Below are 26,447 nucleotides of genomic sequence, written 5' to 3'. Positions count from 1 at the left end.
TTTGTTCTGCTACTTCAGACCAGCACGGCGACCCACTTGAAAGTTCTGCTCAGTTCTTCCCCACTGAAATCTCCCCAGATATTGCCTACATCCTTTCTTCTTTGGCTACAGGCATAAGAACTTAAGCCCTCCCTTCTTTCAGTGGTGTTCTTTATTAAAACCACACAGCCAATTCCTCATTAGTTCAGAAAGAAGGGTCCGGAATAAACATACACACCCAGATCTAAATGCGAAGTTACCATCGGATGGAGTTTGTCAATCTTGCATGCAATGTGACAATAATCTCACACAGATTAGGTGCTTTTCCGCCTATGCCGTATCGCTTTCCGCACAGGGAAAGCGCACCGTCAGCTTGACGCCGGTTCCTTCTCTCTCAGCACGGCGTCCAGAGGGAGCTCTGAGGTTGCCAGAAAAGAGCCAAGAGAAGATGCGGGTGGCGACACCCATTATGCCTTGGCCAACTGAGGATCGGGGCCGCTGTCGCTGCTCGGAGGAGGCCCAGCCCCCTCGTCCCCTTCTCCTGCCTCGTCCAGCATCTGTTTGTACTGTCTTTTGAAGAACCCAAACTGGAAGAAGGAGAGGGCAGATAGAAGTCAGAAGAGGAGGACCCCATTCTTCTGGGATTTTAGGAAGAGAAACCAGACCGTGGTTATCAACAAGTCGGTTGTGGGTAAATGCCCTGTGTCCAATCAGATTGGAGGCAGGTCTCCTGCATTTCAGGCAGAGGTCTTTCTCATCACCTGCTCCCTGACCCAGTGAACTGGAGGTGCCGGGGATTGAACCTGGAGCCTTCTGCGTGCCAAACGGATGCTGCACCACGAACCACGGCCCCTCCCTTTAGCTGATCCTTAAGGATGTACCCACTTTCAGAGGGTGCCAGCCCGTTCCCCTTTGCCCCAGCCAGGTCCCTACTTGTGGCCTCTGGCCTGAGCAAGAATGGCATATCCTGTCCAGTTCTCACCTTGTACAGAGCAGCAATGATCAGAGCGAGGAGGAGGATCCCCCCCACGCTGCTGCCGATAATGACCGGCAGGTAGTTGTACTCCTCCAGGTATTCCACCACCATGTTCACCTGCAGCAAGAGGGGATCAAACCATGAGGTGTCCTCACCTCTTCACCCGAAAGGAGAAATAGATGAGGGTCCTTCCCCCACATCCTCCTCCTGAAACCGGCTCCTGCCCTCCTTACCTGGCTCTTGATGAAACCCTCCTTCTGGATGTACTTCTGGACATCGTAGGAGATCTGCGCTGTGCTCACCACCGTCAATTTCTTCTGCTGGGTCTGGAAGGCAAGGCAGAAACCCGCTAAGAGTTTGCAGGGGAGGTTCATCTGATGAGGATCAAGGAAGACTCTCCAGAAACTGGTGTGCAAAATTCCAGATGTGCAGCCAGCGCTGAGCAGTACTACCCCAGAAATACAGATCAGCTCGATACGAAGTCGCCAGTTATGGATTTTTATACTGCATGTCCTAGAGACACCTGGGAATTACAGCCAATATTCAGAGGACAGAGATCAGTCCCCCTGGAGAACATGGCTGCTAAAACAGTGTCAACTCATAGCTGCTGTGGCGTCTCGTCCGGCTCTGAGATGCAACTGATTCTGGAGCAGAGCGCAGCAGGAGGAGGTGAACCATGTGGCTAAGGAAAGGGTCCTCTCCCTCTTCCTCTCCCCTCCACAGCAGCCCCCTCACCTGGGACAGCCACCTGAAGCCGAGAGGCCCCCTGATCCTGAACCCCAGCGGCTGCCCCTGCTCCAGAGACAGGATGTCGCAATGGATGGTTTCACAGGCAGCCACTGTACAGTCCTGGAAGGAGATGAGAAGGCAGAGCATGAACACCCTTGACCCACCGGGCTAATGCTAAGCCCCCCTCCTCCCCTAGTTCAGGTGCCTCTAAAAGGGAGGCTGCCGACATTGCTCAGGAACCAAACAGGGCGTGGGGGGTGAGGAGGAGAGAGTCACCAGAACAGCCCGGTTGTGGAGTTGATTCACAAAATCCTTGGACCCGGGAGTCTTTCTTCTAGAGGCACACTGAGCCTGGTGGAAATGCTGAGGAAGCAAAGGAAACACTGATTTGGACTTGAGTTGCGGAAGCCTTTCTCAACTTTATAACTATTGAGGAACCCCTGAACAGTTCTTCAGGCTCGGAGAAACCCCAGAAGTGGTGCAATCCTGCAGAATAGGGTTGGGAAGCAGAGCTGTGGACACACCCACCTGGGGCCCCTCCCCATCCCACCCCCTCCAGGCCTATCATTGGCCATTGGGAGTGGGTGGGTCTTCATGGCCATATATAGTCACATCACCCAATAAATGTTTTAAAATGTTATATATATATATATATATATACATACACACATACACATACACACACACACACACACACACACTAGACACAAAGCCCACTGCAGGCTGAAATGAACAGCCATGTGCCTCCTAATTGGGCCAAAATCCTGGGTGGGCGAAGCCTGTCCGAGATGTGGCCAAAGCGCCTCCTGATTGGGCCATGCCTTGGACAGGCCCCACCCACTCTCTGCCTACCTAGTCCTTAGCTTTTTATTTATACAACTTATGTATGTATATGTATACATAACACACACACACACAAAACTCCCACCCATTCAGGAAACGCTTCCAGGGCCACCAAGAAACACCAGGGTTTCTCAAACCCTGGTTGAGAAAGCTTGCCCTAGAGTAATCCCATCAGTACATTATCAGAGGGACAGACCTCGATGGAGATATCCACGGATGCGTTCCAAACCCAGATTCCATTCAGCTCCACGGGGTATTCAAATGTCACCGAGACAGGGACTGGTCGTTTTATTGGATTCCTCACCTGAATAAGAAGCAGATCCTTAGTCAAGTGTGAAGGGGAAGCCGGAAGCCCTAACACCCTCCACTCCTTGCTCTAACAAACAAGACGTTTTGCCGTTTTCAAATGTTACACGCAACACACTTCTAGGGTGCTGCTCGGGAAATTCTTGGAGATTTGGGGTTCTGCGTGGGAAGGGCAGAGGTTGGAGACAGGAAGGAGGTCAGTCCGGATGTCACTGCATGCTCTTTGATATCACATCTGGCTCTAAGGCCAGCTCTTCCCACTCTCCTTCAGGTAAGGCTACTTCTTCCTGTCATAAGTCAAATTTAAAATCTCCCACCTCATCTTTCCCACTGCCCTTTTCCCCATTTACAGCCTTTGCTTCACCGATTCTCTACGGAACAAGGGAGTCTAAATAGCTCAACTCTATCTAGGATTTCCATTTCAGCTACGCTCTATGGTAAGGCATAGAGTCTAGGAGGAAGGAAAGCCCTGAATTGGTAGATCATACACAGTCTATGTTTGGAGACTGCCATATCCTCCATGAAGTGTCTGGAACCAACTGTCACTCTGGGAGAACTTCAGCCCCCACCAGGCGATCAGTAACCCTAAAAGCTGCCATGTTCCTTATTTTACAATGTTTTATCTGTTTGCGTCCTCCTCACCTCATAATGATGTTCAACTGTCTGGTTTCCATCTTCCTGCCCCATGGTAAAGTTGACATACTTGGTTGAATCGTCCATGCTGGAAGAAAAGAGAAGGTCTATGGTGTATATTTGAGGGGAGAAAAGATGTAGAAAAGGAACAAAGAAAACAGATTGGGAGAGGGGCCACTGTTTGACATTCAGAAAATGGTGCAGAGAAATGCACCACTCAATGGTCCAAATAAAGTCCCTAGTGCAGGGGTGGCCAAACTGTGGCTCTCCAGATGTTTGTGGACTACAATTCCCATGATTCCCCTGCCAGCTCATGGGAATTATAATCCATGGACATTTGGAGAGTCATAGTTTGGTCACCCCTGCGGGCCTAGCAGTTACTTTTTAGCAATTAAAATCACTTGGGATATCTGGTCATAGCAGCCTAGAATTTTTTTGAAATCCACTCTGGGATTTTCTTTTGAAGAGAATTCCCTCAGGAAAACTACCCTAAGATGGCTCTCCCATACAAACAACCGTGGTTATGTGGGGGGGGGGTGGCCAACCTCTAACAGGCACTGACAAGATGGCGGTTACAGGCAGCTGTCTGCCTTTGCCTCATAAGACTTTTAGACACTTACTTCTTGACAGAAACATATATGGCATATTTCACAGGCAGCGTTGCTTGGTGAAACGAGTCCTGGGTGACAGGGCTGTTGTTTTCACTGGAAAAGGGAGACACAGGAAGAGTGAAATGCATCAAAACATGCCACACGTGCCACTGACCGCTTGTGTTCTGCAGGCACAATGTTTCCCACTTTGGACACTATGACTGAACAGAGAGACACTCAAGGTTCAGCTGTGTTACAAATTTAAATCTGATCAAAAGTGGTTCCATCAGAGGTGGGGCAAGATGGCAGAGTGATAAGACATCCTCGGGTGTTATCTGACACTGGGCATGGGCCGATCAAAAATGGTTCCACAGATAATGGCTGCTGGTTTGTAATGGGCTTAAGTCTGTTCTATATGCAAATCCCACTTCAGGCATGAATGATCAAACAGGATCTATAGGTTCCCCCTATTAGACCTGGTGGCTTTATTGAGGTCCCAGGTCACAAGACCTCAACGAGGAGACTTGTCCTCTTCCAGCCCTTTTCTCGACCTACGTGCCCCACCTCAATCCAGACCAAACTTTCCTAACTGTGTTCAGCCCACTGACACTCTGCTGTTTGGCAAGTGAATCAGCCCAGCCAAACAGGAGGGAGCAACGATTGTTGTTGCCACGTGATGATGTCACTTCCTGCATGACCCGGAAGTGCCAGCATCACACAGCACCAATAATGGCTGCTACCCCTAGTCAATACTCACAGCCCTCGTCTGCTGCAGGTTGTCTGGCTATTGTGTCTGCCAAGGACCAAGCTTGAGGTCCAAGGCAGGATCATAAGCCTGCCCTGTAACTGACCAATGTCCAGCCTAGTTCCTGGGATCCAGTCAGTATAAAGTGAAACTGACGAATACCACGAATTGACAGGAAGATCTATTGTGGGGCTTTTCTATATAGGTTGGGGTGGGTTGGGGGTTTCTTCAGTTCAGTTTTGGTTCTCGTGCCATGAGGCTGGGGTCACAATTGGGAGCCAAAACAAACCCCCAGCGTCCTGGTCTCTGCACTCACAAGAATCCTACATGGACAATCCTATTTCATGCCCCATATCTGGATTTGCTTTGAGAATCAATGAGACATGGGGGTTAAAGTGTGCCCCTAGGGCCAGGGTGGCCAGATTCAAATTCTCACTAAGCTATTAAGCTTAGCTTGAGACATCTACTACCCCTCAGCTTGACTTACCTGAGGGGGGGAAAGGCAAAGAGAAAATGGCTGACCATTTACAGCCACCCAAAGCTACCTGGAGGATAAGAAGAGTGATAAATAAATCAGGCCTCACCTGCCAGCCGTTGCATTGATCTGCACCTCACTCCCCAGGACTCCTTCAGGGTCAATAGAAAAACCTACAATGAAGATAACCTAAAACAGAAGGAGACACAACAGACATTGCATTAGCGAGCAACAGGAGATATGAAATCCAGTTATTATTAATTTATTTTATTTATATTTATATACTGCCCTCCCATTGCTCATGATTAACTCTCATGGTTGCTGCTTCTCCCAGAGATCTGAGAAATTCTAACCTTTAGATGAGCCTGAGGACACCAGAAGAAGAAGAGAATAAGAAGAGCTGTTTTTTTTATACCCTGCTTTCCACTATCCAAAAAAGTCCCAAAGTGGCTTACAAATGCCTTTCCCGTCCTCTCCCCACAACAGACACCCTGTGAGGCCTTTGGGGATGAGAGAGCTCTAAGAGAACTGATCCACGAGAACAACCCTAAGAGAACTGCGACTAGCCAGGGTTATGCAGTTGGCTGCATGTGGCGGAGTGGGGGGAATGAAACCCAGTTCTCCAGATTAGAGTCCACCACTCATGACTACTATGCCACACCGGCTCTTGACTGTTACACCACAAAGAGTGGCCGACCTCTGGGAAAGGAGAGGGGGATGGAGATCGCCCGTAACTGTAACTCATCTCCAGACTACAGAGATCAGTTCCCCTGGAGAAAATGGCTGCCTTGGAAGCTGGATTTTTTGACATCGTATTCTGCTGAAGTTCCTCCCCTAAAACCCCCAGGTATTCCCCAGATAAGATACTACTGAGGACATGAGTATCTAGTGATCTATTCTGGAATAATAACCTCCAGATTTCCTTCCTTCCTTCCTCCATTCATTTCTTTGTTTGTTCGTTCATTCATTCCTCTTTTTTTACTGTGAAATTAATATGATCAGCCCCTGAATGGCAGCTCCTCTCAGCTGGGTGCTAAGCTACCAAAACGCTTCCAGGGATGGAGACACCACCCAGAGACAGGCCTTCCCTGCCTCAGAGAAACATATTTGGCTGTGAAGGTGGACTCCCCCCCTCTTTACAGGCAGATATTGGCCACAGGGAAAGGACTTCCTACACCTTCCTATTCTGAGGGTAGGAACTTACCTCAGCCCCACTTTGGAAGATGGGGTGATTGATGTTGCAGGTAGTGCTCCTGAAGGAGTCTTCTCTTGAAGCCGGGGTGGAGAAGCACTTAATACCCATGTTCTTCCTGTTAGACTGAGCAGAGGGGGACAGGGCTGTGAAAGTGGATTTTGGGACGGGGAGACCCTCTCTCCCCCACCCCCAAGCCCGACCCCATCCCAGTCTCCCCGACACTTCTGCTCCTCCCACCTGTAGTATGGTCAGCCTCCGGTAGGAGAGCCCGGAAGGGTAGCCAAAGGTCAGGATGGAGCCATAAGAATCTTCTCCGTCATTCCGGAAAAAGACGGTGGCGTTGAGCTCTGGGTTCTGACCCACCACCAGTGTGTCTAGGCTGGAGACAAGGGGGAGAGAGTCTGTCGTGAATCTCTGAAACAAGGAGTTTTGTGGTATTTCTACGGAAAAAGGGGAAGACACTACACCATGCACCTAAGGCCAATAGTCTTCTGTTGCAGCTTCGTAAGTCCTGGGAAGGAAAGTACGTTCTGAGCCTGAAGTCTGGATGAAGTTGGGGGAAGTAAGCCAAGGCAGTGTGGTGGGCTTCCTCAGAGAGGTGTTTTGGCAGGGCAGAAAGCATTCTGCCCCACAGCTCTTCAGCACCAAAGTTGAGAGGCCCAACCGCTTAAAGGGATATCGCCACTCTGATGCTTGACTCGCTGGGGAAATCTCATTTGAGCTGAGAGGGATGGCAATGCTAACTTACCCTGAGAAATTAAAGGCGGTTTTTAGGATATCTTTGCAGACTCCATCCTGGCCGCAGTTCTTCTCAAAGGGCAGCTGTGAGTGGGGGAGGGAAGGGCAGAGAGCATGTCACTTTTGCCAAAAGCATGACATTTCAGCATTTATCTCTATACGCCTCATTTAAAATCCTCCTCTTTTGATTTTAATGCCAAATGTAGTTATCCATCGTACGGCACTTATCTCCAGGGGCTGTTCACCGGACTCTTTAACTCTTGTATTTGTATGCCAATTTACAGTCATTTACAGATCTTGACCACTGCCTTCACCCAGTCTGTTATTATAGCTCAGTCCGTCATGCATCTTGGCTCTAGCCTGCCCTCCTAGGCAATGAATCCCCCCCCTCCACCTCAATGTAACAGCTGAGGATATTCCCTGTATCTTGAAGACGCCTTCATACACACAAAAGCTTAAACCTTGAATAAAACTTGGTTGGTTTTAAAGGTGTGCCTGGACTCAGATTGTGTTGATGTAGATTATCAGTGAGAAGAAGTAGAGAATCGGAAAGATTGTGTTGATCTAGATTATCAGTGAGAAGAATTAGAGTATCAGAAGCAAGGTATGTTTTTCCACGCACCCAGCTTGTGCATGCTGAGATACAACCAATCCCCGAGCAAGCAAGCCAAGCTGTCTCACAACAAAAGAGGGCACCGACTCACCGATGCTACAAACAGAGGGAGGGAATCGTTCGTCAGGATGGCTCTCAGGTTGTCCGCAGAAGGAATGGGGTTCCCAGTGAGGTTGTAATTCAGCTGCATGTTGATGGGCGTCAGGCTGTCTTCTATGCAAACCTTGCGCCGTTGCGGAGAGGCGGAGAGAAAAAGTGAGATCATGTTGGCTGGTCCTTGCTGCCCGGGCCTCTCCTTTTCCTCCCCCACTGAAATTGTGTCCTCACCGGGAGCTTGATGCGGTAGGTCTGGCATTGCTGAGCCAAGCCCAGTTGTAGCTCATGAGTGACGGTGGAGGAGCCGCTGTCAAAAGCAGCCCGGACTTTCATCCGGCCGGGATCCAAAGCCAAGGAGTACCGAACAGTGTTGGAAATCCTGTCGGCTGGAGGAGAGGGATTGAAAACAAACGGGAGGGATGCTGTGGGTATGCCTGAGACGTACCGTGCATCTTTGTTTCTCCAGGGCAGGGATTTACGACCAGGGGTCCGTGGATCTCTGGGGGTTCCGTGGGAGATCCAGAGGGGGTCCGTGGCCTTTTCCCTCCTGCCTAAATGAACTTGGCCATGAGCTAGGGAACTGGAGGGCTTGATGAGTAGGCCGTGGGTGTCAAAATAAAAGGGGAAGGAGTCACCCAGCTTGTATACACAGGTTGGCTTATTTTGTTCCCTCTTTTGTTGTTCACTGCATGACAAGAACACATCACTGGAACTGTTTGCATGCTGCTCCGGAGCCTGCCATTGTGTATACGCTGCGCATACCCAGGGCACCAAGCCCCTAGGCTCCATACCCCTCCCCAGTTCTATGGACCTACCCGGCGTAAACGGAGACCTCAACTGGATGGTGAGACAAACGGTTGCCGTGCTGACCTCCTTGTCCAGCTGATCCTGGCCATGGCATTCGAAGGCAGAGAGGGGGATCACGGAGGGGGAGAAGGTGATGCTGGGCAGGACCCGGACCACGGGCCGAGACCTGGTGGGGAGGGAGGGAAGGAGGCACCGGATCGTCATGCAGAGCCAGTCTCCAAAAACATGCCCAGTGGCAAAGGGAAGTGCCCTTTGCATTGCCTAAGGCCATGAATTAATACATTTTGCAACACCACCAAGGGAGGGCCTTTGCCGGCAATCGCCCACAATGTGCAAGACACCTACACTTGCTACACATCTGTTGTAGGGGCGGGTGGTTGCTGCTGTTATTCAAGGGCGCATTTCTGTGACTCACTTTCCCAGGAACCGCAGGGGGAAATTCCCCCAACTGGGTAGCAATCAGCTGATGGAGGGCTAAAGGAACCCCTTGGATGAAGCCGCCAGAGACAGCTGGTTGCAAAAGCTTTCTGACAAATGGGAAGAATTGTGCCCAGCAGGCAGCAGCAGAGGGAAGGTGTGGAGGCTCAAACATGCTAAAAACTGCTGCCTCATCCCGCCCTCGCACCCACCTCCTCTCCCTTGTTCTGGGGGATGGAATTTCTTTTTTTTTAATGGCTAACATCCTGGAGCAACGAATACGCGGACAAGCATGCAGACGGTGGCAAAAAATAATTTCCCCCCAAAGTTATAACACAAAGCATGCCTCTCTAAAGTTCCCCCCCCTCAAGAAAAATCAGCAAGAAGATTAATTTTTTTTAAGTATCAAGACTCGTGATTCCATAAGGGCAGCGTTCAAAAAGCACTATGCATCTATGATTAGGTGCATAGGCGTTTAAACGGAGAACTGTGAATTAAAAAAAAAATTAGCAGGCATTGCGGGGTCTGCCACCCAAGAACCAACTAGGGATGACCCTGCTCAGCTTCCAAGAGGTGGCAAGGTCCAACAAGCCTGTGTCATCGCAGTGATGTCAGAAGTGTGCAGGCAGATGTGAAAAGGCCGCCCCCAGACCTTTACCTCAGCAGCAACACCTGTCCACGAGCCCCCACGGCGATGTCCGGGAGTCCATCTTCTGTAAGATCTGTCCCCGCAGCAATAGCTTGGCCAAAGTAATGAAGTTTATTGGGGAACCGAGACCCTCGGATGCGCTGTGGGCAGGAGAGATTAGGTCAGCTGTGCCGACGTCCTTAGGGCGGAGGCTAAGTCCCAGATGCTGCCTTTGCTCCCCGGAAATGAGTCAGGGACAGGGGAGCTATTGGCCCTCACCTGACTGTAGTCCTGTATGATGGAGCTGTAACTTCCCTGGAATACGTACAGGGCCCCTTGATTCTCCTCCTCCATTGGGGCTCCAATGGCCACATCAGTTCTCCCGTCTCCGGTTATGTCGCCTATTTCGGCTATGCTGGCCCCGAAGCGGCCTAAAGGGTAATTGGGCTTCCCTCGCAATTCCTGGGTGCTGACAAACGTCTCCCCCTGGCAAGAGAAGAAAGGGGACAGGTGAGTAGGCAAAGTGAAAGGACCAGTCGGTGAGGAAAATGCTCTGCGCTGACCCCACACGCTGACTCTTCTTCAGGGGGGGGCTGAGTTCCACACCAGCTCTGAAAAAGCCAGTCACCTGTGCTGACAGAATTAGCAGACCCTGATGCTGATGCTGCCCTCTGTCCAGCCTCCAAAGCTAGCCCAAGACTTCCAAACCAAGGGTCCCCAACCTTTTGAGGCCTTCGGACACCTTTGGACACAGGGTGGTGGGCATGGTGGTTAAAAAGAGCAGCCTGGAGAACTGAGTTTGACTCCCTGCTGCTTCTCCGCATGCAGCCCGCTGGGTGACCTTGGGCCAGTCACAGTTCTCTCAGTGCTCTCTCAGCCTCACCTACCCCACAGGGGGTCTGCTGTGAGGAGAGGAGGGGTAGGGGATGGTAAGCCCCTTGGAGACGCCTCCCGGATACAGAAAACCCCACAGCTCTTAACTTGCCGAGCCAATGAGATTTCAGTGGCCAATCAGGACCTCTGCTGGGTAACAGCCTCGCCTTTCCTTACCCACTTTCTAAAACCACTTGATGGGCGTCAAGGAAGGTGTGGTGGGCTCTAGGGCGCCCACGGGCAACCCACAGGGATGATAGGGGGTAAGTCATGTGGATTTCATTAAGGGCTTCCTGCCTGCATTCAAGAAGCGGCTCATCTCATTGTTTAACGCACAAATATCATGTCTGCTGCCTTCTCCTTGTCCTGCTTCCTGTTCCTCAGCCCAAGGAGACCTCCTTAGGAGACTCCACTGCAGCCGAGGAGCCTGAGTAGCAAGGTCAGCCCAGCGCTCTTCTACACATACCTGCCTCTGGAAAACGTAGACCTTCCCTCCTGCCACACCGTCGTAGTACATGGGCGCACCGACGAGCACCAGGTCCGTGTTCGAGTCGCGGTCCAGGTCCACCGAGCACAGTGAAGCCCCAAAATAAGAGCCAATCTGGAGGGTCTTAAGAGTTTCCAAGGTTAGAATCGTTTATTGACTCTTGAAAATGGTTCTCAACAAGCAGTCGTAAAAACACAGCAGAGTTTCGCCAGTGGCTCAAAGATTTCCTGTCGCTTGGTCTCCCTTGACCTTAGCCGGCTTCCTGGGTCCTCTCCTACTGCTCCCCACCCAAAGGGGTCTTTTAATCACTTGGGACAAAAATGAAGGGGATTGTCTTGATTAGTTTAAAACTTTTGTGTTAGATCAGGCTTTCTCAACCAGGGTTTCTTGGCCTGGAAGGGCTCCAGGAATATATATATATATATATTTAAAATTGTTAAACGTTTATTGGGTGATAGGGCCATATATGGTCATGTCAACCCACCCACCCTTTCCCAAATGGCCAATGATGGGTCTGGAGGGGATGGGAAGGGGAGTGGCCCTGCATGGGCATGTCCACAACTGTGTTTCTCATCCCTATTCTGCACAATCGCACCGCTTTCTGGGGTTTCTCGAAGCCTGAAGAATGTTTCAGGGGTTTCTCAATGGTAAAATAGTTGAGAAAGGTTGGGTTAAACACTACAGACGCTTAGGGCGCATTGTGGGGAAACTGCAGGTTTGAAAAATGAACTTGAACCGCGTTGTGACAGGTTTCACTATTGTTTACCTGCTTCAAAGAAAGGTCAGACTTCGGTTGCCACTGCCCGTTTTCCTGGCCGAACAGGACGACCCGACCTGCGTGCTTGTAACGAGGGGCCCCCACCACATAGCTCTGCCTCCCTCTCATTCGGACCATCTGTACAGAGTAACCTTGGAGGGACCAAAAGACACGTGCAGAATTGGAAAGAAAACACATGAAAGTAGTCCATTTATGGCTTCATAAATGTCACCCACACTGTTGCTGAAGAAGAGGAAAAGGAGGAGGAGGGGGAGGAGGAGGAGGAGGAGGAGGAGGAGGAGGAGGAGGAGGAGGAGGAGACTGGCCCAAGGTCACCTAGTAGGTCTCTTGTGTCCCAAAGGGGCTGACAAACACCCTCCCTTCCTCTCCGCACAACAGACACCCTGTGAGGCAGGTGGAGCCGAGAGAGCTCTGACAGGATTGCTCTGTGAGAACAACTCTAACAGGGTTGTGACTAGCCCAAGGTCACCTAGCTGGCTGCTTGGGAGGAGGAGTGGGGAATCAAACTCAGTTTTCGAGATCAGAGGGTGTAGCTCTTAACCACTCCACCAAGGTAAGGAGAAGCAGGGTTCCTTCCCCCCCCACACACACATTTACAGCCTCTTGTGGCTTCTCCCCAGGTTTCCTGTGATTTTTTTCTAAACCTGCGGTAGCTGCCACATAAGAAAACCACTCTAAACCTTTCCCACACCTGTGTACATTGGCACCCTGTTTTAGGCTTTGATAATTGATGAGGAATGACGGGCATGAATGAGCCCCGGGTATCTGCTAGCCACACCCATCTACCAGGTCTACTTTGGTAGGCAGAAGAGAGCAGGAAAAGCAGCAGTTTGGGTTTTGGATTTGGGGAGATGGCAAGGCCGTTCAGGTGAAGATGAGATCAGCTCTGTGCTTTTGCACTCCAGCCACACAGCAAATGTGTTGCAAACAACCGAGGATGCCACAAGCCTGTAGCGCCATCTCCTCCAAAGGAAACGGATTCGGAAACGCTGCTCTGAGATCCCATCCAGCCAAAGAGGCTTCCAACAATTCTGACACGGCCTCAGTACATATGGGGGAGGGGGTGGGAGAGAAAGTTGCTTTGGGACTCTTACCAAGATAAGCGTCATTCATGTCCTTGGAGGGGCCGGTCACATTGATAAAGTCTGGATCGTTACCACTGCTGTAGAGAAGAAGCCCCCCGGACCAGTCGTAGGTGCCCACAGCGCCCAGCGCAAAGCCATCCTGGAACGTCACAGGAGTGGAAGAACACCAGTCAAGGAGATCGTATCAACCAGAGTGTGTGTATGTGAAAGAAAATCACAAACATGCCGCAGCCGATGGCAAAATGCCACTAACTGTGATCCTTGGTACTTTGGGGGACAAGCACCGCACCGCATCCCACACACACACACCCTCACACCCTAATTGTGCCTGGAGAAATCTCAGCTGATATTTCGAAGGCATTCATGTTGTTTTCTTTCCTAGCCTATCCCGATGGCTCTGTATCACTGTATCATTTTAGTTTTTAAGCATGGACGCTGTCCAGACTCGATCCCTCGCTGGGTCTTGAACCTGAGAACTAGGGGCTTCATGGGAGACACTCGGCCAAGCTCATGCCAAAGGAGGGAGGGATGGCTATAACAGGAGACTAGACAGATTCATAGAGGCTGGGGACATTTCTCCTCTTCGATTAACTTTGGCTTGTGGGCAGAGAAATGAGAAAAATCGTGGCAACAGAGCTCTTTAAAAAAAACGGAAAACCATCAAACCAAATGCATAGTGAGTGCTGAAGGATGGACATTCAATGGAGAAGGAAAAAATAAACCAGGGGGGGCAAAGGGTGGGGGCCTCCCAAGAGGCATCAGCCTGTCGAAGGGGAGCAGGAAGCACTTACAGGGGTCACCAAGGCGCTGAGTCCTTCCTGGGACATCTCCAGCTGGAAAGAACTGCTGTTTTGGGACATTGTGCCTTCAAGGAGGAGGGTGGAAGGAAAGAGATGGTTAGCAGAGCTAACAGGGTGTGTGAAGACTTGCGCTAAGAGATTTCAGTTTTCATGCTCCTAGGCAGTGAGCTGGAAGAACAGTCCCCCCTTTACGGGAGAAGACATAAGGAGGAATGGGTGTTTCTTCACTGAATTCATTTCTGTCCAGCTCTACAGCATCCCTGTTGGAAATCGAACCTGCTGGATCCAGGAGCATAATTATGAAATGCAGAATAAACTCTAATACCGTAAAGAAGTTTAATTCACAGTTTTCAAATGCTCCACACAAACACAGGCTTTCATTTCTAATGTGTTTTCCTTGTGGATCCCTCCCTCCAGAGAAATCATTCCCAACGTGGAAGAAAATGACAAGGTAAGGAAATAGGCAAGGAGGTGGGAAGTAGCCCAAATCAGATGGAACCGGGAAGAGGAGAGATTCTTATTTATTTACTGGCTTCAAAGCCAGTTCCTAAAAACGGGCCTTGAAAAGGTCCCCTCCCCTGAGCCCTGGCCAGGAAGCTTAAGGTGGCTTTGGGCTGCAGCTTGCAGCCAAAACAAGTGGGGCGGGCGGGGGGCTTGTTAGCAGGTCCCAGACAGAGCTCCTTAGCAGTCAGCTAGTCAGCACCTTAGCAGTCCTTAACGAGCAATCAGCAGGCCAGGAGGCCCTCGTCAGCAGGCCCAGCCTAGCAGGCCAAGAAGCTCTTGTTAGCTCGTCAGGAGGGCTAGCCTAGCAGGAGGCCCTTGTTAGCGCATCAGCAGGCCCAGCCTAGCAGGCCAGGAGGCCCTCGTTAGCTTGTTAGCTCATTAGCTCGTCAGCAGGCCCAGCCTAGCAGGCCAGGAGGCCCTCGTTAGCTCATCAGCAGGCCCTGCACAGCAGGCCAGGAGGCCCTCGTTAGCTCGTTAGCTCATCAGCAGGCCCAGCCTAGTAGGCCAGGAGGCCCTCGTTCGCTCATCAGTAGGCCCAGCTTAGCAGACCAGGAGGCCCTCGTTAGCTCATTAGCAGGCCCTGCACAGCAGGCCAGGAAGCCCTCGTTAGCTCATCAGCAGGCCCAGCCTAACAGGCCAGGAGGCCCTCGTTAGCTTGTTAGCTCATCAGCAGGCCCAGCCTAGTAGGCCAGGAGACCCTCGTTAGCTCATCAGCAGGCCAGCCTAGCAGTCCAGGAGGCCCTCGTTAGCTCATCAGCAGGCCCAGCTTAGCAGACCAGGAGGCCCTCGTTAGCTCATTAGCAGGCCCTGCACAGCAGGCCAGGAAGCCCTTGTTAGCTCATCAGCAGGCCCAGCCTAGCAGGCCTGGAGGCCCTCGTTAGCTCGTTAGCAGGCCAGAAGGCCCTTGTTAGCTCGTTAGCTCATCAGCAGGCCCAGCCTAGCAGGCCAGGAGGACCTCGTTAGCTCATTAGCTCATCAGCAGGCCCAGCCTAGCAAGCCTGGAGGCCCTCGTTAGCTCATTAGCTCATCAGCAGGCCCAGCCTAGCAGGCCTGGAGGCCCTCATTAGCTCGTTAGCAGGTCAGAAGGCCCTCTTTAGCTCGTTAGCTCATCAGCAGGCCCAGCCTAGCAGGCCAGGAGGCCCTCGTTAGCTCATTAGCTCATCAGCAGGCCCAGCCTAGTAGGCCAGGAGGTCCTCGTTAGCTCGTTAGCTCATTAGCAGGCCCAGCCTAGCAGGCCTGGAGGCCCTCGTTAGCTCGTTAGCTCATCAGCAGGCCCAGCCTAGCAGGCCAGGAGGCCCTCGTTAGCTCGTTAGCTCATCAGCAGGCCCAGCCTAGTAGGCCAGGAGGTCCTCGTTAGCTCATTAGCAGGCCCAGCCTAGCAGGCCAGGAGGCCCTCATTAGCTCGTCAGCAGGCCCATCCTAGAAGGCCAGGAGGCCCTCATTAGCTCATTAGCAGGCCCTGCACAGCAGGTCATGAGGCCCTCGTTAGCTCATCAGCAGGCCCAGCCTAGTAGGCCAGGAGGCCCTCGTTAGCTCGTTAGCTCATCAGCAGGCCAGGAGGCCCTCGTTAGCTCATCAGCAGGCCCATTCTAGCAGGCCAGGAGGCCCTCATTAGCTCATTAGCAGGCCCTGCACAGCAGGCCAGGAGGCCCTCGCTAGCTCATTAGCTCATCAGCAGGCCCAGCGTAGCAGGCCTGGAGGCCCTCATTAGCTCGTTAATTTATCAGCACGCCAGCAGGCCCTCATTAGCTCGTTAGCTCATCAGCATGCTCAGCCTAGCAGGCCTGGAGGCCCTCGTTAGCTCGTTAGCTCGTCAGCAGGCACAGCCTAGCAGGCCTGGAGGCCCTCATTAGCTCATCAGCAGGCCCTGCCCAGCAGGCCTGGAGGCCCTCATTAGCTCATCAACAAGCCCTGCCTAGCAGGCCAGGAGGCCCTCCACCACGATCCATTGCCCAGGGCCTCTCCCCTTACCTGCTGCTGGCTCCAGGCACTGAGGCATCTGAGAGCAAAGAGGCTAGAGTCCAGGGATGGAGGGCGGGAGCCACAGGGACAGGGCCAATCAGGACAAAGCTGGCTGCACCCTGATTGGCCCTATTCCAACTTGGACAGCTGGACACATCCCACCCCCTAGGCTGTTTCATAAATATTTAGAGCAACAACAGTGGATAATGATTTATTCTGTAGCCAGACAATCCAAAGATTGCCTCTTGTTTACTTTGGGGGGAGTCTGTAAAATGTGGACTGGAGGCTAGTCCCGGTCAATCAATACACTTCACCTCTCTGACCCCACCTCTCTTCCTCACAACAGGAGCAGCAGGACTGGGTACCTTCGATTGCGAATATTTTATCCTCAAGACTGTTCTCGATGTCTTGGAGGGCGTTAAAGTTGCTGACGGGAAACACATGATCTTTGCTGGGCTTAGAGGCAATCTGAATGAGCTCTTGTCTGGCAGCATCTAAACTGAAGGCACTTCCAACCTGGACAGGATGAGATGGAAAGGGCAAAGGGGGTGGGGGAGGCATTAAATAGCAGCAACAGCAGCAGAAGAGCTGGATTTTGGGCCCCTGCTTCTCACTCTGAGTCCCAAAATGGCTTCAAAACATCTTTCCCTTCCTCTCCAGACACCCTGTGATGTAGGTGGGGCTGAGAATGCTCTAAGAGAACTGTTCTGAGAACAGTTCTAAGGGAACTGTGACTGGCCTGAGGCCACCCAGCTGGCTGCATGTGGAGAAGTGTGAAATCAAACCCAGTTCCCCAGATTAGAGGCCACCTCTTTTGAACCACTACACCACGCTGGCTCTCGACAGGACACGGTTATTGAAAATACATTATCTTGACTATCCTGGGCCAACTGTAGGTTTCCAGTCCTGGTTTCAGAAGCTTAAAAGAAAAAGAATAAGACAAAGACGACGAACAATAAAAAGAGGTTTTGTATACCTTACTTCTCACTAGCTGAAGAAGTAAAAAAAAAAAAAAGGCTTACAAATACCTTTCCCTTCCTCTCCCTGAAAGTTAGGTGGGGCTGAGAGAGCTCTAAGAGAACTGCTCTTCAAGAACAGCTCTAAGAGAACTGTGACTGGCCCAAGGTCACCCTGCTGGTTGTGTGTCGAGGAAGAGTCCAGATTGGAGGCTGTTGCTCTTAAGCAAGACACCACACTGACTCTCAGATAATGAGAAGTGTCAGTGGCAAACAAAGCCAAGGGTTTAAACAAAAATCTGAAAGCAACCAAATGTACGATTGCATGGCTGATTGTTTTGCAGTGCTCTATGTCCATGATTCAGGCACTGTAGATTTTGGTTTCAGTTTGGAAACAAGATAAGGTGATTCAGAACTTCCAAGATCTGGAGGTGGCAGAATTCAAGGGGAAATGTGCAGGCATCCCTCAGGTTTCTTGGCTAGTTTCCTCACCCCTATGGCATAGCGGATGATGCCAGCACTCTCAGCCTCTGGGATCACGTCGCTGTACTCCAGCCGATCTCTTAATTTCTTTCCATCTGTTATCACAATTAGAATCTTGGTAGCTCCTGGGCGGGCTCCTTGGTCTGTCTGAAAGACCTCACGCCTGGAGGAAAAAACGCCAGTGAAAGAGACTGTGCCATTCAATTCCCCCCACTTAAAAAAAAAAAAAAGCTATACCAAATACTTTATTGAATTTTTAAAAATCACATACAAATTAAAGCAGATTAACCAGAAGGCTTAAAAACAGAGAAAGCACAGGAAAAAAATATTATTAAGTGTATTTAAATGATTAAACACCAACAAATAACCACACCAATTAAATGCAGACAACGGTTGCCCCCACTCCAATTACTTTAATTGCTCTGGTGACTCTTCTGTTTATTGTCACATTGCCTGTTTAGATCAGGGGTAGTCAAACTGTGGCCCTCCAGATGTCCACGGACTACAATTCCCATGAGCCCCTGCTGGCAGGGGCTCATGGGAATTGTAGTCCATGGACATCTGGAGGGCCGCAGTTTGACTACCCCTGGTTTAGATCTTGGGTTGCCGGTAGCCATTGGTTCTGCGTATTTGAATGGCTGCTGTAGAGAATCGCTTTGCGCCTCACCTGAACAAAAAGGAAATACTTACACCACCTTCCGAATAAAGGTTGCCGTGTGAGTCCCCCCCCTCAGCTGGTGAACCCTTTTGAGGAGAGCATCAGGATTTGGGTTGTTCTGGAATTCGCGGAAGGTGAAGTGCTCTACGTAGGTGTTCGAATACTGGGACAAGGCAAACTGAAACCAAAAGAGGGAGTTGGACCCAAAACTGGAAGGAAGAGGAGGAGAGAGTGCAGCCACATGGCTGAGAGAAAGAATTTACATCTATTGCCATACCAACAGGGTGTTTTGCTAGTTTTCACTGTGGTTTTGATGCATTTCGCAAATTATTTTAATGTCGTAAATTATGTGGTTTAACTGGGCTGTTACCTGACTTGTTCCCAAGGTCTATGAATATTATAAATATTGCATCAATTAAATTGCATCGGTATTTGGCTTTTGGAGGAAAGACCAATGGACCAAACCTATATATTCTTGGATGAGGGAGAAAAGATGCCAGATCCTGCAGCCAGAACTGAATTCTGCAACTAGGCATATTGAGCAAGTTCAGTTCCATTGGCCTATTTTATTTTTTGAATTAATGCATCCTGCTTGTCCTGGGGAGAGGCACAGGGCAAAGTCCTGAAGGCGGGCCAGGTGCTTACCCACAGCCAGGGCTAGGTGCTCTCTATTGCCACGGCAATCAGCAGATCCCAGGCAGTCCCAAGGCGTTCCTGGACACCTGACCAACCAGGTTGCCCTTGCTTTGGGCCTGTGTCAGCTCTGGGGATTCGGAGTTGGGCTTTTGGTGGTGCTATGGAGCCCTCTCCACACACAGCAAGCCCTTGAGCAGAAACAGCTCCATGGATCCCATACATGATCGCTTTATCCCGGAACCCACCTGACTTCTCCACCCCAGCCGTTACCTGTGTGTCAGAGCTGAGGAAGCGTTTCATGATCCTAGAAATGAACGTCTTCATCTGTCTGAATTCCTCATCCATAATGCTTCCTGAGCCGTCTATCAGAAGAGCAATGTCGTTGGCTCGTTTCGCACATTCTGGAGGACAAAATACCCATTGGTGGTGGAAGGTGCTGACCAGTTACAAGCAGCTTACAACCCCGTAGGGTTTTCAAGGCAAACGATGGACAGGTAGAGATGCCAGCCTCCAGGTGGGCCCTGGACATCCCCCAGAATTATGGTCCATCTCCAGACGACAGAGATCAGTTCCCCTGGAGGAAAGGGCTACTTTGGAGGGTGGAGGGCCCCACCCTAATCTCTTTAGCCTTTCTTCTTAAGGAAAGTGTTCATCTTTTTAAACAAACCTTATTTATTGACATTGATTTATTTCATTAAATTTATAACCCGCTCTCTCTACCTAAGGCAAACTAAGGGCAGTGAGCAACATAAGCATTATAATACAATCCATCATAATAAAATCATCATGCTAATATTTTCAAGTCTAAAAGTCTAAAACCAGACGTCGAAGGTCCGAGCTCTAGGCCCAGGGTGGGTATGATGCAGGCCACTGGGAACTGTTGCACCGTTTCCAATGGTATAATTTCTTTTTTTTGAGGTGCCGTGACCTGAAAAGTCTTCCAAGTGAGATTTATAGATTTATACAGGGGCATTATGATATTAGCCAATTTGTTTTCAACTTCTTCCTAATAATCTCCATCTTAGCATTCGCCCTTTTTATTGCTGTTGTACACTGAACAAACATTTTCAGGAAGTTATCTACCATGACTCCAAGATCTCTTTTCTGGTCAGTTGCAACCATTTCGGGCTCCATCAACGTTTATTAATATCTGGGATTTTTTGCTCCGGTGCACATGACTTTGCACTTGCCCACCCTGAGCCTCGTTTGCCATGTTGACCCCCACTCATCCAATATCAACACATCCTCTGCAGCCCACCCTCAACAACTTAGAGTCATCTTCAGCCAGTCCAATGTTTTTCCCAACACAAAGAGTTTAGAACCAGGTTTCCAACACTCCACCTAAAAGGTTAGGACAGTAGATTCCCCGTATCCCAGGTCCCCATCTTCCCAGTCCATAGATGGTCCATGGCTTCTGTTTATTTCTTTCCTCCTTTGGGTCTCACCTGGCAGACTGTCAGGGACGTGCTGTATCTCCCTCAGGTTCTGGTCCAAGAGAAAGCAATAGCTTTTGAGATACATGTTCCCCCCGCAAGTCTGATGCACTGTAGGACCACATGCCTGTAGAACCAAGGGGTGGTCATCAGCAATAGTTAGCTAGTCCTATTTTATTTATTTTGTAAACCACCTTGGGCCCCCTTGTTGGGGACAGGCAGTTAAATAGATTTTTGTAGAAACATTAACATAAAAGGTCTTGGGGTTCAGCTATACCCAGAATCCTCATTCTCTTGGCCTGAAAGACTTATCCGCTAGTTCTCACCCACTGATTATTCGAGTCAATCCTGACTTCTGTTGTTCAAAAGTCAGATAAGCATTTCCCCAGGAGACAGGGGGTCCTGATGGGCTGCACAGGATTAACAGGATCTGTTCTGCTCACCAAAAACCTGGATTCCCAGGCAGACAGGGACAAACCAAGCGACATCTTCACAGCATCACTGGGAACTGAAAGGAGCAAGAAAACATATTCTGCTGACAAAACAATATTGATTCATTTCTTTACACCTGTTGAGATTCAAGACGACACAATTAAAATCAATGCAATCGGAGCAGTCTAATGCATATGTTCCAAACTAGCTCAATGCACAAGATACCGTATAAAATAAAACAATATTAGAATAAGAAGGAAACATTTAATTAAAGGAATCCTAAACTAATTTCATGGGTAGATTCAGGTGTGTTGCTCTGAAGCAGCAGAACTTTCAGTCCAGGAGCACCTCTAAGACACGTTTTATACAAGTTTTATCTGACAAAGTATACATGCACACAAAAGCTTATACCATGAATAAAACTTTTTCTCCCTGGGAGATATGTAGGGCTGAGAGAGCTCTGAGAGAAACTCCTCTGGACTTCTAGAAGGGTTGTGACTACTCCAAGGTCTCCCGGCTGGCTGCATGCGGAGGAGCGGGAAATCAAACCCGGCTTGCCAGATTAGAACCCGCAGCTCTTAACCACCACGCCACACTGACACCTTGAAGAGAGACCTCCAGAACTGCTTACAGTCCTGCAGGTGTGGTCTGACCAACGCAGTCTACAGCGGGACTAGGGCATCTTGCAATTTGTGGAAGTTGTGAAACCCAGTTCCTTTCCTCTGCTTGCTACTTCCCCGGCAAGCAGATCTCACACTGCTGTATACTTACGCTGTATAGGGACTTCCTGGCATCTGCCCAATTTGCTCGGCGTTCGCTGACATTTGTAGATTTTACCTGTTTCATTCACATTCCCCCTCTGGAGTGGGGCCCCAACAAGCACCCTGCAAGAGCAAGAACACACGGCATGAATTTCAAGGGTGTCTATTGCGATGGCACAAGGCAGGAATCCCCAACGTTTTGAGCTTCCAGGCAGCTTTGGAACTGTGACCCAGGTGGTGGACACAGCCACATAATGGCGGCCCTATAAGGTGGACCCAGCCCACAAAATGGCTACCGCAGCTTACCTTCAATCCTACTTGGATGATTCTTGTGCTGCGGTAGTGGCTGCTGCCCAAGCAATATTTTTTAAAATCTGGACAGCCAATCAAATCTCCAGTGGCCCGTCAGAAGCTCCTGGCTGTACTCACTTTCTAAAAACATTTAGTAGACACCTGGAAAGTTGTGGGACCCCTGGGAAGCATTCAGAGGACTCTTGGCATGTGGAGATCTAGAGTGGCTCCTGATACACTTACCCTCCATCAGCTCCTTTTCCAAACTGCACTACAGTTTGCCCAAAACCTTCAGCTGCTTCCTGGAAAACTATCGGGTGTTCTGTATCGATGCTGAATCCATGACAGGCCATCAGCACTGCAGGGAATAAATCACTGGTTCAGATTTCTTACACTACAAAAGATTTCTTACCCTGGTGGGCTTATGAGAGGTAGAGGCTGTCTTTTCGGGAAGATGGTGGCAACTCTTGCCTTCAACAGGCTTCAGAGCCAGCAATGTCCAGCTTTCCCAGCGCTGTGGAGGGAAATAGTTGAATTTCTGCCTGTCCATCACTGTAAAAGTCATGGCGGCTTATGCAGGGAATAAGCTTGGTATCCCCAAGGTACCAGACTGATGAGAAAAAGAACACAATGGTGCAAAAAAGGCAATTTGGGATGCTTGCAGGAGCCCACTGCCCACAATGCAGTTCAGGAAATAACAGGCAGGTCTGCTCTGCTCAAACTAGCTAGGCCTCAGCTTGTGTGTTAATCTATCCGCGATCGGTGTCAAACCCACCGTGTCGCACCCATGCTCTTGATTTCCTTCCTCCCATTTCCTGGGAGGCAAACTGTGAAAGACAGAGACAGGAAGGGCTTCCTTGGCAGTCAAAGAAGGAGTAACAGCAAGAGGGGAAATGACTAAGGCTTCGTGAAGGATGAAATGCTTCTGGCCACACAGTTTGATAGCTGGAAAAGGGGTGGCAGGAAACGTGGGTGGGATGAAAAGGAGGCCCCTCTCTTTCTAGCCATGCCCATTTTTGCTCATGGATTTCTGAGTTAGCTTTTGCTTAAGTTGGCCAATCCTGTCATGTGAGCAGAAAGTCCAAATGGGGATAGAGCACTGCTTCTGTACTGGAGTGATAAACTAAGTGTACATATTAGGTCTGTGGGTTCGGTAGACACAGACGCAGCTCTCTGGAAACAGCCAGCTCTTTACCAACGCCCACTCCAACAAGAAGCATCGAACAGGGAACATAGGCACAACACAAACTTATGTACCATTTGGCTTGCTCGCCAAAGAACCTGATTGGCCCTTATTGCAGGATACTCATTGGTCCATGGGTCCTTAGGATAAGAGTCCGTAATTGGTTCCTCCTTTGCATCGTGTTCAGGATGAGCACTATTAAGCCCATGTACTGGGTTCGATTCCCCATTCCTCCACAAGCAACCAGCTGAATAACCCTGGCCTAGTCTCAGTTCTGTTAGAGCTGCTCTTGCAGAGCAGTTCTCTCAGAGCTCTCTCAGCCCCATCTATCTCGCAGGGTCCCTGTGGTGGGGAGAGGAATAGAAAAGAGTTTGTAAGTTGCTTTGGGACTCCTTTGGGTAGGGAAAAGCAAGGTAGAACCCCCTCCCCCCAATTCTTCTCCACTACTGGAGAGTAGCAACAATAAAAAGACCAATTCTGTCAACCAATTAAATAATTTTAATTCATTGATCGATCGTCGGCCCATGAACTGGTTAACTGAATTTCAATGCATTTGCATATTACCAAAGCCTTGTTATCGGTGCCCTTTTTAGACAGGGGAGGGAATATGACTCAACAGAGCCTAGCTACAATGAGAACCTCCTTTGTGTATTTTTCATTCCCTATTCCAGTAACACAATGGAAAAGAAATGGCCTTTCACTCCATCCCACCGATTAATCAGTGCACTTTAGCAGCTGGTTAATCAGGCAAGAAAAGATTGCAGTCTTCATTCTGCAGCAAAATAAAGAAAAATTGGGAAGGTTTCTTTGGGCTCTGTGTCTCCCAAGTGCCCCTGCTTTGTGTTGTGAGAGGCTTTTTTGTGGTTCGTTACTCAAAAGCAGAATCTCCCGAGATGGTAATTTTGGATGGGGAACTGTCATAGTCAAATGAAACTTCGGAGTCCGATGGCACCAAGACAGCAATTTTATTCCAGCCCAAACATTGGTGAGTCAGAATCATTTATGACTCATGAAAGTTTGCTTGTATAAAGGACCATGAAATACAGCTGACTAACCGTGACTCTCTAGGTTTTCTGACACAAGAGGTAGGTTCAGAGACCACCATGGACTTTCTTGGTGGTCTCCCATTCAGATACTGACCCTGCTTCACTTCTGAGACATCCAGAGGCTTATCTGCACTGCGCTTTTGAAGCTGGTTGGGTTCGGTTAACAAAAGCCATCCGCACCTGACCCCAATCTCTATCCTGATCCTGGTCGGGTTTTTTCTCCAATCTGGGTGCTAAGGTGCCTCCCAGACTCAAGTTGCAGTTTGGAAGGATAGTGCCCATATTTTATTTATTTATTTTTATACCGCTGCTCTTCCAGTGGTCTCGTGGTGGTTCACCCAAGATAAAAACAATAAAACACAATAAAACCCCATAAAACACCCCTTACAACAATAAATAGATAGATGGTGACCTCTTGCTCAACATATCTAATCTCCAATCCCCTCCCTCCCTCCTCCTCCCCCATTCAACCGGAGGGCCAAGTTTTCTTCCACTGGGAGCGAGGAGCCAGATCTAAATAGTCATCGGGATCCTCCAATGGAAACACCGAGACTCCACCCTGGCCTGAAACATACGTCTGGCAGAAGACCCTTCAGAAGATCTTGTAGACCCTGCAGAAAGCTGATAACTCCAGCAGGGCCCTCAGCTCTTCCGGGAGCTCATTCCACCAGGTTGAGGCCAAGGCCAAAAAGGCCCTGACCAGGTGGATGTCCCATGGGCCACGGTTCCCTTATGGCAGGGGTGGCCAAACTGTGGCTCTCCAGATGTTCATGGTCTACAATAACCATGAGCCCCTTTCAGCACCATGCCTAAATCTGGCCAAACAATGCCCTCTAAATCAAAGACCACACTTACCGGCAGCCGAGAAACAGGTGAGCAGTAACAGACTGTCCATCCTTAGCTATGTTCCGAGGACTGGCTTTCAACAATCAGTGGCTGCTTAAGCCATGGCTGTGGGTGCGAATGTTGCTGAGTGAGGCAAGTGAGAATCATTTGCAAAACTGAGCGGTAGGAAAGGGAAGGGGCAAAAGGGGAAGCTGAGTCAAAGACAGAGGAAGGTGGGATGTGACCACAGGAGATGAGGTGGTAGTAAAATTAACATTCCCCCAAAGCCTCACCACCAGAAGTGGAACAAGTACTCCCTCTATTGCACTCCTTTCACTCTGCAAATTTAGGAAGTGCTTTTTGGATCTTTCAGATGTAAGCAACAAACATGCATATACATTTCTTTATTTATTTACTTCCTTTATATGCGACGCACGCTGGAGAACAGGGGAAATAGCAATGAAATAGTGTAACACAGTTGAAATATAATACAAAGCGGGGCAGAATAGACAAAAAGGATGCCAAGAACGGCCCACAATTTCACAGGCTTTACTACATCCATATTTATGGCCTTTGACATGTGCTGAAGGGGTTCAAGATCACAAGACCGGCCAAGCCTTTTTGTTTGTTTGTTTGTTTCCAGTTGCACAGTCTTCTGCTTGAAATTCTGGCGTCCCTAAATATCAATATTCATATGAATATGGAGAGCTGTGTTTGATTCCCTACTCAGGACCATCCAAGCAACAGTAGCCGGTTCCCTCATTTTCAGGTTAGATTGAGAACTTTTCCTCTGTTATTTTCCTGTAAGGTCTGAAGAGCACAATGATTCTAAAAATGGTTGGCAACGATAATCAGAAGAAGACACACACACACACACACACACACACCGGGTTGACACCAGTGGTTCATCCAGTCCAGCAACCCGCTTCTCATTGTGGCCAAGGAAATAGTTTTTGGCCACCTACAAGTAGGGCATGTGAGGAAGAGCCATGCTCGTTCGAAGCAAAAGAATAAATAATGAGTCCAGCGGGACCTTCAAGGTCTTTATGGCACCACACGGTTAGTCAGCTGTATTTCATGGTCCTTTATACACTAGATCCCAACTTTGTTCTGTTGATAGACCCATCCACCAGAAATTATCCAGTTTCCTTTTCTAAAATCCAGGGTCCTCACCATACCCTGTGGCTGTGGATTCCATAGGACAGTGTCAACTAAGCCCTCTATTTCTCAACCAGAATCTACTGCCCGATGGACCCTGAGTTCAAGAGGGGTTTTCTCGATCCATTTTTCTATTCAGCAGATTCTGAGGATTATCAGGATACCGGATTCTATACTCTGCGCCCAACACGGACCTGTATTCGCACGGCACGGTGGTGAATCCTATGCTGCCCTTCCGGCTGGTCCTGGGACTATGCCGGCTCAAATCCTATCAGGTTTACCTCCCACCATTCATTCAAGAGGCAAAGCCTGAGAGATAGGCTTAC

The 26,447-nt window shown here is 49.7% G+C and overlaps 1 protein-coding gene across 1 annotated transcript; it reads right to left on the bottom strand.

The window, feature by feature from the left end:
• Positions 1–133: 133 nt before the first annotated feature.
• On the bottom strand, positions 134–25,160 carry LOC143826016 (integrin alpha-D-like). The gene is made up of 30 exons (XM_077314519.1): positions 24,994–25,160; positions 22,153–22,267; positions 21,629–21,741; positions 20,869–20,933; positions 20,438–20,552; positions 19,263–19,393; positions 18,389–18,534; positions 17,708–17,861; positions 16,625–16,775; positions 13,785–13,858; positions 13,003–13,132; positions 11,897–12,039; positions 11,110–11,253; positions 10,050–10,256; positions 9,801–9,931; positions 8,734–8,891; positions 8,150–8,304; positions 7,914–8,045; positions 7,220–7,293; positions 6,709–6,850; positions 6,481–6,594; positions 5,386–5,465; positions 4,087–4,170; positions 3,476–3,554; positions 2,724–2,831; positions 1,961–2,047; positions 1,691–1,804; positions 1,189–1,281; positions 962–1,072; positions 134–566 (listed from the first exon to the last, which is right to left on the bottom strand). The coding sequence occupies exons 1-30, from the start codon at positions 25,031–25,033 to the stop codon at positions 447–449; spliced, it is 3,510 nt and encodes a 1,169-aa protein (XP_077170634.1). The 5' UTR covers positions 25,034–25,160; the 3' UTR covers positions 134–446.
• Between the last annotated feature and the right edge of the window lie 1,287 nt (positions 25,161–26,447).

Source organism: Paroedura picta, chromosome 16 (genome assembly GCF_049243985.1).
Source record: "Paroedura picta isolate Pp20150507F chromosome 16, Ppicta_v3.0, whole genome shotgun sequence".
Lineage (NCBI taxonomy): Eukaryota > Metazoa > Chordata > Lepidosauria > Squamata > Gekkonidae > Paroedura > Paroedura picta.
The sequence above is the reverse complement of the archived record's forward strand: the minus strand, read 5'-3'. Positions and strand labels throughout refer to the sequence as shown.